This window comes from Amblyraja radiata, chromosome 30, assembly GCF_010909765.2.
Source record: "Amblyraja radiata isolate CabotCenter1 chromosome 30, sAmbRad1.1.pri, whole genome shotgun sequence".
Taxonomy (NCBI): Eukaryota; Metazoa; Chordata; class Chondrichthyes; order Rajiformes; family Rajidae; genus Amblyraja; species Amblyraja radiata.
Window position 1 is genome coordinate 26,811,618 of NC_045985.1, and position 16,089 is coordinate 26,827,706.

General features: G+C 45.7%; 1 protein-coding gene across 1 annotated transcript; it reads left to right on the plus strand.

The window, feature by feature from the left end:
* Positions 1–7,775: 7,775 nt before the first annotated feature.
* On the plus strand, positions 7,776–12,465 carry LOC116990048 (zinc-binding protein A33-like). Its single transcript, XM_033047573.1, has 3 exons — positions 7,776–7,780; positions 8,787–8,905; positions 11,866–12,465. Exons 1-3 carry the CDS (start codon positions 7,776–7,778, stop codon positions 12,387–12,389), a joined length of 648 nt encoding a protein of 215 aa, XP_032903464.1. The 3' UTR covers positions 12,390–12,465.
* The last annotated feature ends 3,624 nt before the right edge of the window (positions 12,466–16,089 follow it).

Consider the following 16,089-nt stretch of genomic DNA (forward strand, 5'->3'; position numbering starts at 1 on the left):
CGCCTAATTATAGGAAGGATGTCAACAAAATAGAGAGAGTACATAGGAGATTTACTAGAATGTTGCCTGGGTTTCAGCAACTAAGTTACAGAGATAGGTTGAACAAGTTAGGTCTTTATTCTTTGGAGCGCAGAAGGTTAAGGGGGGACTTGATAGAGGTCTTTAAAATGATGATAGGGATAGACAGAGTTGACGTGGATAAGCTTTTCCCACTGAGAGTAGGGAAGATTCAAACAAGAGGACATGACTTGAGAATTAAGGGACAGAAGTTTAGGGGTAACATGAGTGGGAACTTCTTTACTCAGAGAGTGGTAGCTGTGTGGAATGAGCTCTCAGTGAAGGTGGTGGTGGCAGGTTCGATTTTATCATTTAAAAATAAATTGGATTGTGATATGGACGGGAAAGGAATGGAGGGTTGTGGTCTGATTGCAGGTAGATGGGACTAGGGGAGAATACTGGTTCCTCACGGACTAGAAGGGCCGAGATGGCCTGTTTCCGTGCTGTAATTGTTATATGGTTATATGGTTTTATATGTCGTTCGGAAGGTTTGTCTCGGGAGTTGTAAATAAGAGGGAGAAATGAAATCGGAAATTGTTTGAAGAGAGAAAAATAAACCTGAATGTTGGAGCGAGTGGGAATGAGCCTCTCGGTGTTGTTGATGGCCATGTAGAACTAAAGCATCCTCTAGAACAGGCTATTCGGCCCACATAGAACGTGGGACAATACAATGCCAAGCTAATCTCCTGTTTCCTCCAGTGCGGGATCCACCCACATCCCGAAGGCGCCCGGGTTTGCAGGTTACTTAGCCTCTGTGAAGTAGCCCCTGGTGCATAGATAGTGGATGAGAAAGTGGGATAACATGGATCTAGTGTTAAAGGTTGATCGGCGATCGGCGTCAACTCGGTGGGTCGAAAGGCATGTTTCGGTGGTGTATCTCTATACTAAACCATGTTCTGTTAATCAGGGATAGACACATAAAGCTGGAGTAACTCAGTGAGACAGACAGCATGTCTGGAGAGAAGGAATGGATGACGTTTCGGGTCGAGACCTTTCTTCAGACTGGTTAGGGATAAGGGAAACGAGATATAGAGACATAGAAAATAGGTGCAGAAGTAGGCCATTCAGCCCTTCGAGCCTGCACCGCCATTCAATATGATCATGGCTGATCATCCAACTCAGTATCCTGTACCTGTCTTCTCTCCATACCCCCTGATCCCTTTAGCCACAAGGACCACATCTAACCCCTCTTAAATATAGCCAATGACCTGGCCTCAACTACCTTCTGTGGCAGAGAATTCCACAGATTCACCACTCTGTGTGAAAAATGTTTTTCTCATCTCGGTCCTAAAAGACTTCCCCCTTATCCATAAACTGTGACCCCTTGTTTTGGACTTCCCCAACATCGGGAACAATCTTCCTGCATCTAGCCTGTCCAACCCCTTAAGAATTTTGTAAGTTTCTATAAGATCCCCCCTCAATCTTCTAAATTCTTGCGAGTACAAGCCGAGACTTTCCAGTCTTTATTCATATGAAAGTCCTGCCATCACAGGAATCAGTCTAGTGAACCTTCTCTATACACCCTTTATGGCAAGAATGTATTTCCTCAGATTAGGAGGCCCGGGACCGTTGGAGCGAGTGGAGGAGGGTCAGGGCGGAGAGTATATAAATCGAGCGCGGGGTTTGCTTTTACAGAGGCCCGGGACCGTTGGAGAGAGTGGAGGAGGGTCAGGGCGGTGAGTATATAAATCGAGCGCGGGGCTTGCTTTTAAGAGGCCCGGGACCGTTGGCGAGAGTGGAGGAGGGTCAGGGCGGTGAGTATATAAATCGAGCGCGGGGCTTGCTTTTACAGAGGCCCAGGACCGTTGTAGAGAGTGGAGGAGGGTCAGGGCGTTGAGTATATAAATCGAGCGAGGGGCTTGCTTTTACAGAGGCCCGGGACCGTTGTAGAGAGTGGAGGAGGGTCAGGGCGGTGAGTATATAAATCGAGCGCGGGGCTTGCTTTTACAGAGGCCCGGGACCGTTGGAGCGAGTGGAGGAGGGTCAGGGCGGTGATTATATAAATCGAGCGCGGGGCTTGCTTTTACAGAGGCCCGGGACCGTTGGAGCGAGTGGAGGAGGGTCAGGGCGGTGAGTATATAAATCGAGCGCGGGGCTTGCTTTTACAGAGGCCCGGGACCGTTGGAGCGAGTGGAGGAGGGTCAGGGCGGTGAGTATATAAATCGAGCGCGGGGCTTGTTTTTACAGAGGCCCGGGACCGTTGGAGCGAGTGGAGGAGGGTCAGGGCGGTGAGTATATAAATCGAGCGCGGGGCTTGCTTTTACAGAGGCCCGGGACCGTTGGAGACAGTGGAGGAGGGTCACGGCGGTGAGTACTTAAATCGAGCGCGGGGCTTGTTTTCACAGAGGCCCGGGACCGTTGGAGCGAGTAGAGGAGGGTCAGGGCGGTGAGTACTTAAATCGGGGCTTTTTTACCGAAATCTGTAACGTTCCACACTCCATAGGGAGGGTCTGGTGGAAGCCGCTGATTGGCGGAAGCGGACTAGAGGAAGCAGCTGATTGGGTGCAACCTCAGGTTAGCATTTCTGCTTTCTGGTTAAAGGTACAGTGCTTTAGTAAAGGTACAGTGAGCTAAGGGTACAGTGGGCTAAAGGTACAGTGCTTTTTGTTTATATAATAAAGGTGCAGTTTAAAGGTCAAGAGGGAGCAGCTGTTTGTGAGTCAGATACCTGCTGATTTCTCCCAGCAGTTTCTATTGTATTATACTGGTATCGGATCCAGGGTAAGGCGAGAGAATGACAGTCAGAGCAGTGTACTGTTCTGGATGTCAGATGTGGGAGGTCATGGTGTCGGATGGCCCTCCAGACGTCCACATCTACACCAGGTGCAGAGAGATGGGGCTCCTAAGGGACCGTATTAGGTTCCTGGAGCAGCAGCTCGATGACCTCTGTCTGGTCAGGGAGAGTGATGAGGTCATAGAGGGAAGTTATAGGGAGGTGGTCACTCCAAAACCACGGGAGAGAGACATGTGGGTCAGGCTAAGGAAGGGCAAGGGGCAGAAGCAGGAACGAGGGAGTACACCAATGTCGGTACACCTTGCAAATAAGTACTCCTGTTTGAGTACGGATGGGGGTGACAGCCTACACGGGGGTAGCAACAGCGGACAGGCCTCCAGCACAGAGACCGACCCTGTTGCTCCGAAAGGTAGGGGGGGGAAAGAAGAGGGCAATTGTAATTGGGGACTCTATTGTTAGGGGGTCGGATAGGCGTTTCTGTGGACGCAGTCGGGAGACCAGGATGGTGGTCTGCCTCCCTGGTGCCAAGGTCTCGGACGTGTCTCAACCCATCCAAGATATCCTGAAATCAGAGGGAGAGGAGCCTGAGGTCGTGGTACATATTGGTACAAATGACATAGGTAAAAAAAGTGAAGAGTTCCTGAAGGGAGGATTTAGGGAGTTGGGAGGAGAGTTAAGGAAAAGGACCAAAAAGGTAACAATCTCAGGATTACTGCCTGTACCACGCGACAGTGAGAGTAGGAGTGGAGCGAGGTGGAGGATAAATGCTTGGCTGAAAGACTGGTGCAGAGGGCAGGGATTCAAGTTTCTGGATCATTGGGACTTCTTTTGGGGAAGGTGGGACCTGTACAGAAAGGATGGGTTGCACTTGAACCCGAGGGGGACCAATATCCTGGCGTGGAAATTTGCAAAGGTCACTGGGGAGACTTTAAACTAGAATGGTTGGGGCGAGGGGCTCAAATAGAGAAAGCTAGTAGACAGAATGGGAGGCAGGAAGCAGAAAAGGGGAGCACTCGGACACAAGAGGAGAAAGAAAAAAAAGGAAATAAACAGAGAAGAAGAGACGGGGGGTTTCTTAAATGTGCATATTTTAATGCTAGGAGCATGGTAAGAAAGGTGGATGAGCTTAGAGTCTGGATAGACACCTGGAAGTATGATGTTGTGGCGATCAGTGAAACATGGTTGCAGGAAGGCTGTGATTGGAAACTAAATATTCAAGGATTTGTTTGCTTCAGGTGGATAGAATTGGAGGGGCAAGAGGTGGAGGTGTTGCATTGCTAGTCAGGGAAGATATTACAGCAGTGCTTTGGCAGGATAGATTGGAGGGCTCATCTAGGGAGGCTATTTGGGTGGAACCGAGAAGAGGGAAAGGTGTAGCAACACTTACAGGGGTGTATTATATACCGCCAAATCGGGATCGAGAATTGGAAGAGAAAATATGTAAGGAGATAGCAGATATTAGTAGTAAGCACAAGGTAGTGATTGTGGGAGATTTCAACTTTCCACACATAGACTGGGAAACACATTCTGTAAATGGGCTGGATGGTTTGGAGTTTGTAAAATGTGTGCAGGATAGTTTTTTGCAGCAATACATAGAGGTACCTACTAGAGGAGGGGCAGTGCTGGACCTCCTGTTAGGAAAGGATCAGGGACAGGTGGCGGAGGTATGCGTTGGGGAGCACTTCGGGTCCAGTGATCACAATACCATTAGTTTAAATATAATTATGGATAAGGTCAGAACTGGACCTAGGGTTGAGATTTTTGATTGGAGAAAGGCTAACTTTGATGAGATGCGAGATGATTTAACAGGAGTGGACTGGGGCATTTTGTTTTATGGGAAAGATGTAGAAGAGAAATGGTGGACATTTAAAGGGGAAATTTTAAGAGTACAGAATCTTTATGTTCCTGTTCGGTTGAAAGGAAACAGTAAAAATTGGAAAGAGCCCTGGTTTTCAAGGGGAATTGGACATCTTTTTCGGAAAAAGAGGGAGATCTACAATAATTATAGGCAGCATGAAGTAAATGAGGTGCTTGTGGAGTATAAGGAATGTAAAAAGAATCTTAAGAAAGAAATTATAAAAGCTAAAAGAAGATATGAGGTTGCTTTGGCAAGTAAGGTGAAAGTAAATCCAAAGGGTTTCTACAGCTATATTAATAGCAAAAGGATAACGAGGGATAAAATTGGTCCATTGGAGAAACAGAGTGGGCAGCTATCTGCAGAGGCAAAAGAGATGGGGAGATATTGAACAATTTATTTTCTTCGGTATTCACCAAGGAGAAGGATATTGAATTATGTGAGGTAAGGGAAACGAGTAGAGTAGTTATGGATACTATGAGTTTCAAAGTAAAAGAAGTACTGACACTTTTGAAAAATATAAAAGTGGATAAGTCTCCAGGTCCTGACAGGATATTCCCTAGGACATTGAGGGAAGTTCGTGTAGAAATAGCCGGGGCTATGACAGAAATATTTCAAATGTCATTAGAAACGGGAATAGTCCCCGAGGATTGGCGTACTGCGCATGTTGTTCCATTGTTTAAAAAGGGTTCTAAGAGTAAACCTAGCAATTATAGCCCTGTTAGTTTGACTTCAGTGGTGGGCAAATTAATGGAAAAGATACTTAGAGATAATATATATAAGCATCTGGATAAACAGGGTCTGCTTAGGAACAGTCAACACGGATTTGTGACTGGAAGGTCATGTTTGACTAATCTTCTTGAATTTTTTGAAGAGGTTACTAGGGAAATTGACGAGGGTAAAGCAGTGGATGTTGTCTGTATGGACTTTAGTAAGGCCTTTGACAAGGTTCCTCATGGAAGGTTGGTTAAGAAGGTTAAACTGTTGGGTATAAATGCAGGAATAGCAAGATGGATTCAGCAGTGGCTGAATGGGAGAAGCCAGAGGGTAACGGTGAATGGCTGTTTGTCGGGTTGGAGGCAGGTGACTAGTGGGGTGTCTCAGAGATCTGTGTTGGGTCCTTTGTTGTTTGTCATGTACATCAATGATCTGGATGAAGGGGTGGTAAATTGGATTAGTAAGTATGCAGATGATACCAAGATAGGGGGTGTTGTGGATAATGAAGAGGATTTCCAAAGTCTACAGAGTGATTTAGGCCATTTGGAAAAATGGGCTGAAAGATGGCAGATGGAGTTTAATGCTGATAAATGTGAGGTGTTACACCTTGGCAGGACAAATCAAAATAGGACGTACATGATAAATGGTAGGGAATTGAAGAATACAGTTGAACAGAGGGATCTGGGAATAACCGTGCATAGTTCCTTGAAGGTGTAATCTCATATAGAAAGGGTGGTAAAGAAAGCTTTTGGTATGCTAGCCTTTATAAATCAGAGCATTGAGTATAGAAGCTGGGATGTAATGTTAAAATTGTACAAGGCATTGGTGAGACCAAATCTGGAGTATGGTGTACAATTTTGGTGGCCCAATTATAGGAAGGATGTCAACAAAATAGAGAGAGTACAGAGGAGATTTAGTAGAATGTTACCTGGGTTTCAACAACTAAGTTACGGAGATAGGTTGAATAAGTTAGGTCTTTATTCACTGGAGCGCAGAAGGTTAAGGGGGGACGATAGAGGTCTTTAAAATGAAGAGAGGGATAGACAGAGTATATGTGATCAAGCTTTTCCCTTTGAGAATAGGGAAGATTCAAACAAGAGGACATGACTTCAGAATTAAGGGACAGAAGTTTAGGGGTAACATGAGGGGGAACTTCTTTACTCCGAGAGTGGTAGCGGTGTGGAATGAGCTTCCAGTGGAAGTGGTGGCGGCAGGTTCGTTGCTATCATTTAAAAATAAATTGGATAGGCATATGGATGAGAAGGGAATGGAGGGTTATGGTATGAGTGCAGGCAGGTGGGACTAAGGGAAAAAAGTTATTCGGCACGGACTTGTAGGGCCGAGATGGCCTGTTTCCGTGCTGTAATTGTTATATGGTTATATGGTTATATGGTTAGAACATAAAGAGGAGACACACTGAAATGCAGATGCTGAAATCTTGAGCAAAACACAGGGTGGCGGAGGAACTCAGCGGCATCTGTAGAGGGAATGGACAGGTGACATTTCGGGTCTGGACCCTTCTTCATACTGATTGTAGTAGCAAGGAGAAAGCTGTGAGTGAGTAGTGTGTGGACAAAGCCTGGTGAGTGATAGGTAGATACAGTTGGGGTGGGGCTGATTGGCAGTGGAATAAGCGCCACGGGCTCGAGATAAAAAAGCGACAAACATGTTGTCAGATAAGGAGAGAAGATGGGTGAAATGCAAAGCAAAAGGGAGGGATCTAGATGGAAGAACAGGCATTTCAGCCCACAATGTCTATGCCATACATGATACCAACACAAACCCTTATCTGCTTGCACATAATCCATATCCCTCCATTCCGTGTATATCCAAAAGTCTCTTCAATGCCACCACCGTGTCTGCGACCACCACCGCCCCTGGCAGCATTTTCCAGTCACTCACCGCCCTCTGTGTAAATAAAACTTGTCCCGTGGATCTATTTAAAACGTTGCACCTCTCACCTTAAAACTGCCCTCTAGTATTTGATACTTACATCCTGGGAAAAGGGTTCTCACTGTCTAACGTATGTATGCTCCTCATAATTTTGTATAATTCTATTAGGTCTCCCCTGAACCTCTGATGTTGCAGAGAAAATAATCCAAGTGTGTCAAACATCTTGGCTATAGCCAATACCACCTAATCCAGGCATCATTCCGATAAACCTTTCCAAAGCCTCCATATCCTCTGGGTAAAGGGATGAGCAGAACTGCATGCAATGCTCCATATGTGGCCTGACGAATGTCTGATAAACCTGCATCATGACTTCACGACTGGTATTTATCTTGCACTAAACATTATTCCCATTATCATGTATCTACACTGTCGATGGCTCGAATATGATCATCTATTGTTTTTCTGCTGGCTAGTGAGCATGCAAGGAAAGCTTGTCATTGAACTTCAGTACATGTGACAATGAAGTAAACGTAACGACTCGTGCACAATGAGTTGATCAATGAAAACAAGCGTATAATATGCTTTGTTTGCCACTCTGTCCACTTGTGTTGCTAAGAATAGGGGGAGAAATGGGATATACTGGGTTGGGTGCGGAGAAGAGAGAGGCAGTAGGGAGGGTAATTACCTACCATTGGAAAATTCAATTGGAGAAACAAGAACTGCTCAGAGCTCAACAGATCAATCAGTATCCAAAGATGGGGAAACAGGGACAACATTTCAGGTCAATAACCCTTCGTCAATACTGGGAAAGACTTGGATAACGCTGCTTCTCTCTCCTACCCTGCCCGTTACCTGGGAAGCCCCTGAGGCTCCAGTCCTTCTAATCAATGCAACCAAGGCACTGTTATTGTACATCTTTCCCACACCTTCAACTAAATCTTCCCACTTAATTCCTCTAACACACACACAGTTCAGAAGGAATATCCATTACCCATGGAGAAGGTTAATAGCTGGTGGTTGTGAACCAATGGATAATAAAAACTAATGTCTCATGGGCAAGGGATGAGATATGATACAATACGATAGAACTTTACTCATCCCAGGAGGGAAATTGATCCGCCAACAGTCATAAAACACAAGATACATAAAACATGAAATTAAAGTGGCGAGTGGAGTGTCCAGTATTTGGGATGCAGTACAGTGAGTGCAATACTATCAGAAGTGCTGCTTTTTGGTTGAGGTCTCCATTTGATTTCTGAGGTAGTCCTTGCAGAATACTATAAAAAACAACTGACAATTTCTCCTTGATATACTGTGGTCAATAACTATCCCCAATCAACACATAGAATAACTTGATTTATATATTTCTCATATATGTTGTTCATATTTCCCTCTGACCTCAGTCTTGGATAGTAGTCTGTGAACAGTCAGAAGTTGCGGGCAGTGCTGATACATATATAAAGTGAGATCATAGATAGGGTGCATCATTCTACTTTTACATCTCAGTGATATGTTTTATTTCCAACACAGGTGTGAAAACATGCAGTTCCAGAGACCCGCCAGAGTTTCCATTCACCTTAGGCAAGATGATACCAGCGGCCCCTTTCAGTTCAACCTGTGGAAACGGATGCTGAAGCTAATTAATCCAGGTAAACGTATCTTCCGGTAGCGTCGAGGAATTATGGTGAATGAAATATGGAAGAGATGTTGATAGAGGTTTGAGAAAAATTGACACTTTTGGTCGAGTCTGAAGAAAAGTTTTTTCCTGAAACGTCACCTGTTCCTTTTATCCAGAGATGCTGCCTGACCCGCTGAGACCCACCTTCAGTGTAAATTACCACCTGCAGGTCCATCCTAGACATTTGGGCCGGGCTAGCCCACGTGTTCAATAGCGATACACCAGATATGCAACACAGCTGGTAATCCTGGGGCCTGAACTAACAGTTTACAGATCTGAGTTCAGTACAGTACAGGAGCAGACCCTTTGGCCCACAATGTCCATGCTGTAAATGATGCCTAGATAAATTAATCTCCTCTGCCTGAAACTTATACCTCCATTCTCTGCATATCCATGTGCCTCTCTCAAAGCCGCTAGAATCCCACTATTGTGGCTGCCTCCACCATCTCACCCGGCAACATGTTCCAGGCATCCTCTGTGTTAAAACAACTTACCCCGTACATATTGTTAACCTTCATCCCTCTCACCTTAAAACCACGTCCTGTGGTCGTCCACATTTTCACACTGGGGAAAACAAGGTTATGAATGTCTACCCTCTCTCTACCTTGCATCATTTTAACAATTGCTACCAGCTTCTCATCACACTATGGAAACAGTGCAATTTAAATTCAGTTCATAATTTGGAATTTAGCAACAACTGGCCTCCATTAAGATGACCACAAAAAATGCAGATTGTGCTAACATCTCTTCTACTTCATTGATGCCCCTCAGCACAGTAGATCTACCATCCTTATCCAGCTTTCGTAACGCCAGACTGACTACAGTGGTTCAAATGAGAAAGTGCAGCAGCAACTCAGTGGGTCAGCGGCAGCTGTGGAGGAAATGGACAGGTGACGTTTCTGGTCAGGACCCTTCATCAGACTCATTCAGACTGATTCAACTAGTCTGTAGAAGTTTCTCATCCTGAAACATCACCCGTACATTCCCTTCACAAATGTTGTCTCACCTGCTCAGTTCCTCCAGTACTCTATGGTCAGGTGAACATTCCAGCATTTGTTGTTCCTTGTCTGGATGGTTCCTAAATGCTGTGTGAGATGCTCTAGTAATGGGCAGTAAATGCTGGCCTGAACAGCAATGCCGGAGTCGGTGAAATCCGCGATGCACACATTGGCACTGTCACAGCTGGTAAGGCAGATTCCTCACAGCGCCAGAGACCCGGGTTCGACCCTGTCCTCATCTGCTGTCTGTGTGGAGTTTGTACGTTCTCCCTGTGACCACATGAGTTTCCTCCATCTGCGCTGGTTTCCTCTCACATCCCACATACGTGCAGGTTTGTAGGCTCGTTGACCTCTACACATTGCCGTTAGTTTGTAGTGAGAGGATGAGAAAGTGGGATAACTAGAATTAGTGTGAACGGGTGATCGATGGTCTGCATGGACACGGCGGGTCAAATGTCAATGTCCATGCTGTATCTCTTTAACCTCTACGCTGTTGCAAGGTTATGTCAGTGAGTGAGCGATAGAGTCACATCAGCGCTCCCCCCAACCTCCAAGTGTTGTGTCTCAATGGAGGGAAGTGGGGAGAGAAGGCAGGCGGGAATGCCTGATAAATAATGGCTATTCCTGATAGTATAGAAGATATTTACATCTAGATAGTTTAGGATTAGAAAGGGTAGACAGTCAGCACCTTTAAGAGTTTGAAAGTATCTGTCGTGACCACCCTCCCCGCCCCCCTCCCCCACCCTCTTCACCCATATCCACCTATCACCAGGGCTGCATGGTGGGGCAGCAGTACAGTTGCTGCCTTACAGCTCCAGAGTCCAGGGTTCGATCCTGACTACGGGTGCTGTCTGTATATAGTTTGTACGTTCTCCCTGTGACAGCGTGGAGATTTCAGCGGGTGCTCCGGTTTCCAACCGCATTACAAAGACGTGCAGGTTTGTAGCTTAATTGTATTGTGTAAATTGTCCCTAGTGTGTAGGATAGAACTAGTACGGGTGACCAGTGGTTGGCACGGACTCGTTGAGCCGAAGGGCCTGTTTCCATGATGTATCTCTAAAATAGACTAAACTAAATCACTTGCTAAGCTTTGTGCCATTCCACCTCTCTCTTCCAGCCAGCGGGCGTAACTGAATGGTGAGAGGGGCAACATTTAAAGGTGATGCGCGGGCCAAATGTTTTACACGGAGGGTGGAGTGTACCTGGAATCTTCTGCCAGCGTTGGTGGAGACAGATGTGACAGTGGTGTGTTGGATGTGCACATGGATATGTAGGGATATGGATAATGTGTAGGCGGAGAAGCTTAGTTTAACTTGGCCTCATGTTCAGCATGAATACGTAGACAGTTATTGTGCTGTACTGCTATATGTTCTAAATGTGATATGTTTGTGGCGGCACAGTGGTAGAGTTGCTGCCTTACAGTGCCTGCAGCGCCAGAGACCCGGGTTCGAGCCTGACTACGGGTGCTGTCTGCACGGACTTTGTACGTTCTCCCTGTGACCTGCGTGGGTTTTCTCCGAGATCTTCGGTTTCCTCCCACACAACAAAGATGTACAGGTTTGTAGGTTAATTGGCTTCGTGTATGGGTAAAATTATTCCTAGTGTGTGCAGGACAGTGTTAATGTGCGGGGATCGCTGGTCAACGCGGACTCGATGGGCTGAAAGGCCTGTTTCAGCGCCACATCTCCAAACTGAACTAAACTGAAGAGAAAACAGGTAATGTTTCAGATCTGCGGCCTGTGTTCAGAACTTAGCAAAAAGAAAACGGCATCTTGTAACATTTCCCCCTTTTATTTTAGATATCCAGCATCTGCAGTTTCTGTTTACATTTTCGTTACTGTGCATGAATGTATATTGACCAACCACTGGATGTGTCAAAATGTTTGATTGGCAAATCGCGTGGATTCACCATCCAGATTTTTCTCCTCTTCAGTCCCAGTCCAACTGAAGCTGAATCCGGACACTGCGCATCCGAGACTCATCCTGTCCAGTGACCTGACATCCATCAGACTTGGTGCTAAACAGAAGGTCCCTGACAAACCCGAGCGATTTGTACAGTGGCATTGTGTCCTGGCATCTCAGGGCTTCAATACTGGGAGCCACTACTGGGAGGTCGAGGTCGGAAGGAACACCATGTGGAGTGTGGGAGTGGTAAAAGCATCGGTACTGAGGAAAGCAGAGTTCACACCGGAACCAAAATCCGGTGCCTGGGTATTGTGGCGTCTGGGAGAGGAATATACCACTATGTCTTCACCACGTACTGCCCTCCCTGTTCCAGTCAAACCCCAGAGATTGGGCATCTACCTGAACTATGAGGCTGGCCAGGTGACACTGTACAATGCCGATGACATGTCACATCTGTACACGTTCGGCGACAAATTCACTGAGAAAAGCTATCCTTTCTTCTTAACGGGTTGCAACATTGATTCATTGCAAATAGTCCACTTGCATATATAGGTTTATTTGGTGAACGTGGGGCCAACCTTTATAGGGAGACACTTGAAACGGCCCTACTTCCAGGAGTTATCAATGTTAAACATGGTGAAATGGTGTTGGGTAGACTGATGGGACTGAAGTCTGATAAATCCCCTGGGCTTGATGGTCTGCATCCCAGGGTACTTAAGGAAGTGGCTCTAGAAATCATGGACATATTGTTGGTCATTTTCCAATGTTCCATAGATTCAGGATCAGTTCCTGTGGATTGGAGGGTAGCTAAGAACAGCCCACTTTATAAGAATGGCGGGAGAGAAAAAACAGGGAAGTATAGACCAGTTAGCCTCACATTGGTGGTGGGGAAGATGCTGGAGTCAATTATAAAAGATGAAATAGCGGCACATTTGGATAGCAATAATATGCTTGGTCGGAGTCAGCATGAATTTACAAAGGGGAAATCATGCTTGACTAATCTTCTGGAATTCTTTGAGGATGTAACTGGAAAAATGGCCAAGGGGGAGACAATGTATGTGTTGCACCTGGACTTTCAGAAAGCGTTTGATAAGGTCCCACTCAGGAGATTAGTGGGCAAAATTAGAGCACATGGTAATGGGGATAAGGTACTGACATGGATAGATAATTGTTTGGCAGACAGGAAACAAAGAGTAGGGATTAACGGGTCCCTTTCAGAATGGCAGGCAGTGACTAGTGGGGTACTGCAGGGTTTGGTGCTGGGACTGCAGCTATTTACAATATACCTCAATTATTTAGATGAAGGGATTAGCAAATTTGCAGATGACACAAAGCTGCATCTGCCATGCATCTGCCCACTCACCCAACTTGTCCAATTCAACTTGCATCCGCATAGCATCCCCTTCGCAGTTCACACTGCACCAGCTTCGTGTCATCTGCAAATTTGCTATTGTTAATTTTAATCCCATCATCTAAATCATTAATATATATTGTATAATACAATTCATTTAAAATAAATGCTTTAGAACTGCCTGTTCAATTTCACTTAATTTGATTAAATAATGGTTTGCAATAATTAGTTGTTTCTTCTTTACTACAATTTAACTATAAATAAAATGTATAAATAATCGATTCTTCACATCCATAACCCAAATGTTGATTTATTTCATTTCTGTTACCGCGCAAATAAAGGTCAACAAAACTGCAGGTTTTAAGCTAATTAAATAGTTACTATGCAAACCTGTTTTATTTTTTTATTTTGACAGAGCCGATATTTCTGTCCTTTTTTCAAAACTATAGTTCATGTGTGAAGATATTTCTCATGGCTTACTGGTAAATTCAAAATCAGATGCTGATTACAGAATATACAAATTAGTGGACAACAGTTTTTGCTGCTGCACAGTGGCGCAGCTGGCGGAGCCTCAGCCTCATAAGGCCAGAGACCCAGGTTCAATCCTGACCTTGGTGCTGACTGTGTGGAGGTTGCACGTTCGCGCTGTGAGTGTGTTGGTTTCCTCCGGTGCTCCGGTTTTTTCAAATAATCTAAAGACATGCGGTTTGTAGGTTAATACAATTGTCCCCATTGTGTAGGGTATGTGCGATAACATACAAGTAGTATAATTGATAGTTGGCATGGACACAGTGGGCGTCCATGTTGTATCTGTATAATCAATCAATTAACAGCCCACTTAGGTGAGCAGTGTGGTTGGTGAAAATCAGGGAGAATATTCCTTAAATATTACTGAAGTTCATTAACTTTGTTGATGTAGAGACCTGTTGCTCATTCTCCATAAGCAGAGAGTCAAGAGTCAAGACATTGTCATATGTCCCAGATAGGACAATGACATTCTTGCTTGCTGCAGCACAACATAATATTGTAAGCATAATGCAGAACAGAACAGTTCAGAAGCAGATCTAAAGAAATTGTACACTGACCCCGCATGAAAGAAGTGCCATGTTATGGCTACATTTCCAAAGTCCAGTCCGCTCTAGTTCTTACGAGCGGTGCCCGATCCAGGCGAGCCCCAGGCTGCTGCGATCCTTCAGCCATCGGCATCCAGGATGTGATATCCCTCTCCCCGCCCGTCCACCTCCCTGCAGACAACGGTCCGCCGGATCCAACGACCGCTAACCTGCTCGGCGGCTTCCCGCCCTAGGCCGCGGCGTGCTGGCAGCTTCTGCCGCGCTCCCAGAATGGATTGCCTGGGATGTGAATCGAAATGAGATGGGGCTCGTTTCCAGATTCAGTGGGTTTAATTCCAACAGCTTTGTATTCTACAACGGAGTACACTTTATGTAAATATTACTCTATGTCAATATTTCTATTTCACTATAGTACACAATCAGTAAACATGGAATAGGTGGGTTACAGGTAAACAAGATGTACGGGATATGAATGTTCCCTTTTTAATAATTATAAGAAAGAGGAGATCGCACTTGACTGGTTTTGAACGGGAGCGAGGCGCGCTGATAGTGAATACGAAAGGACTAGTTTAGTTTACGATAGTCACGTGTACAGAGGTACCGTGAAAACCCTTTGTTTACTTGCTATCCAATCAGTGAAAGGACTAGACATGGTTACAGCCAAGTCGTTAAAAGTGTACAGATACAGGATGAAGGGAATAATGTTTAGTGCAAGATACAGTCCAGTAAAGTCCGATTAAAGTTGGTCTGGGGGACTTCAATGAGGTAGGTGGTGGGTCAGGATCGCTCTGCAGGAGGTTGGTTCGTTTACCTGGTAACAGCAGGAGAGAAACTGTCAGTGAGTCTGGGGGTGTGCGTTTTCACACTTCTGTACCTCTTGCGTGATGGAAGCGGGGAGAAGAGCGAGTGAGCAGAGTGAGAGACGTCCTTCATCATAATGTGTGTCCTTGCCGAGGCAGCGTGAAGCATAAATGGAGTCAATGGAAAGTAGAGTGTTTTGCGGGATGGTCTTGGCCAACGTCCACAGCTCTCTGCAATGTCTTGCTGTCATAGATGGAGCTGTTTCATCAATGCGTTGATGCTTCCCGTGAACACGCTGTCTGACGTGTATCTATAGATGTCGGCGAGAGTTGTTGGTGTGCTTTCTTGGTCATTACTTGGATATGGTTAGACCAGGACAAATAGTTGGCGAGGTTTACTCCTCAGGACGTGAAGCTTTCATCTGCCTCCACAACGACGCCGTCAATGCAGACTAGATGTGTGCCTGGTCTGTACACCGCCTCGCTATCTGTACTGGAGTGTGTACACTGCCTCGCTATCTATACTGGAGTGTGTACACCGCCTCGCTATCTGTACTCGAGTGTGTACACCGCCTCGCTATCTGTACTCGAGTGTGTACACCGCCTCGCTATCTGTACTCGAGTGTGTACACCGCCTCGCGATCTGTACTCGAGTGTGTGCACCGCCTCGCTATCTGTACTCGAGTGTGTACACCGCCTCGCGATCTGTACTCGAGTGTGTACACCGCCTCGCTATCTGAAGTCGATCACACATTTACATCGGCACACTGCTAAGGAATAAGCATGTCTTCAATGCAGGTATACTTTGAGGAGGGGTGAGGGATATTCCAGAGCGCGTGGTACTCAGACACATCCGCTCCGCAGACGACCTGTTGCGGAATCGGCAGATTAGCGGGGGTAATGAAGTATGGGGCATTTCTCTACTGACTCATATATGAAATATATGAAATGTATATATATGAAATATATTAGACAATTATATCAACGGAACTGAGACGAGTTATCGGCGCAGGATAAAACAAGAGTCA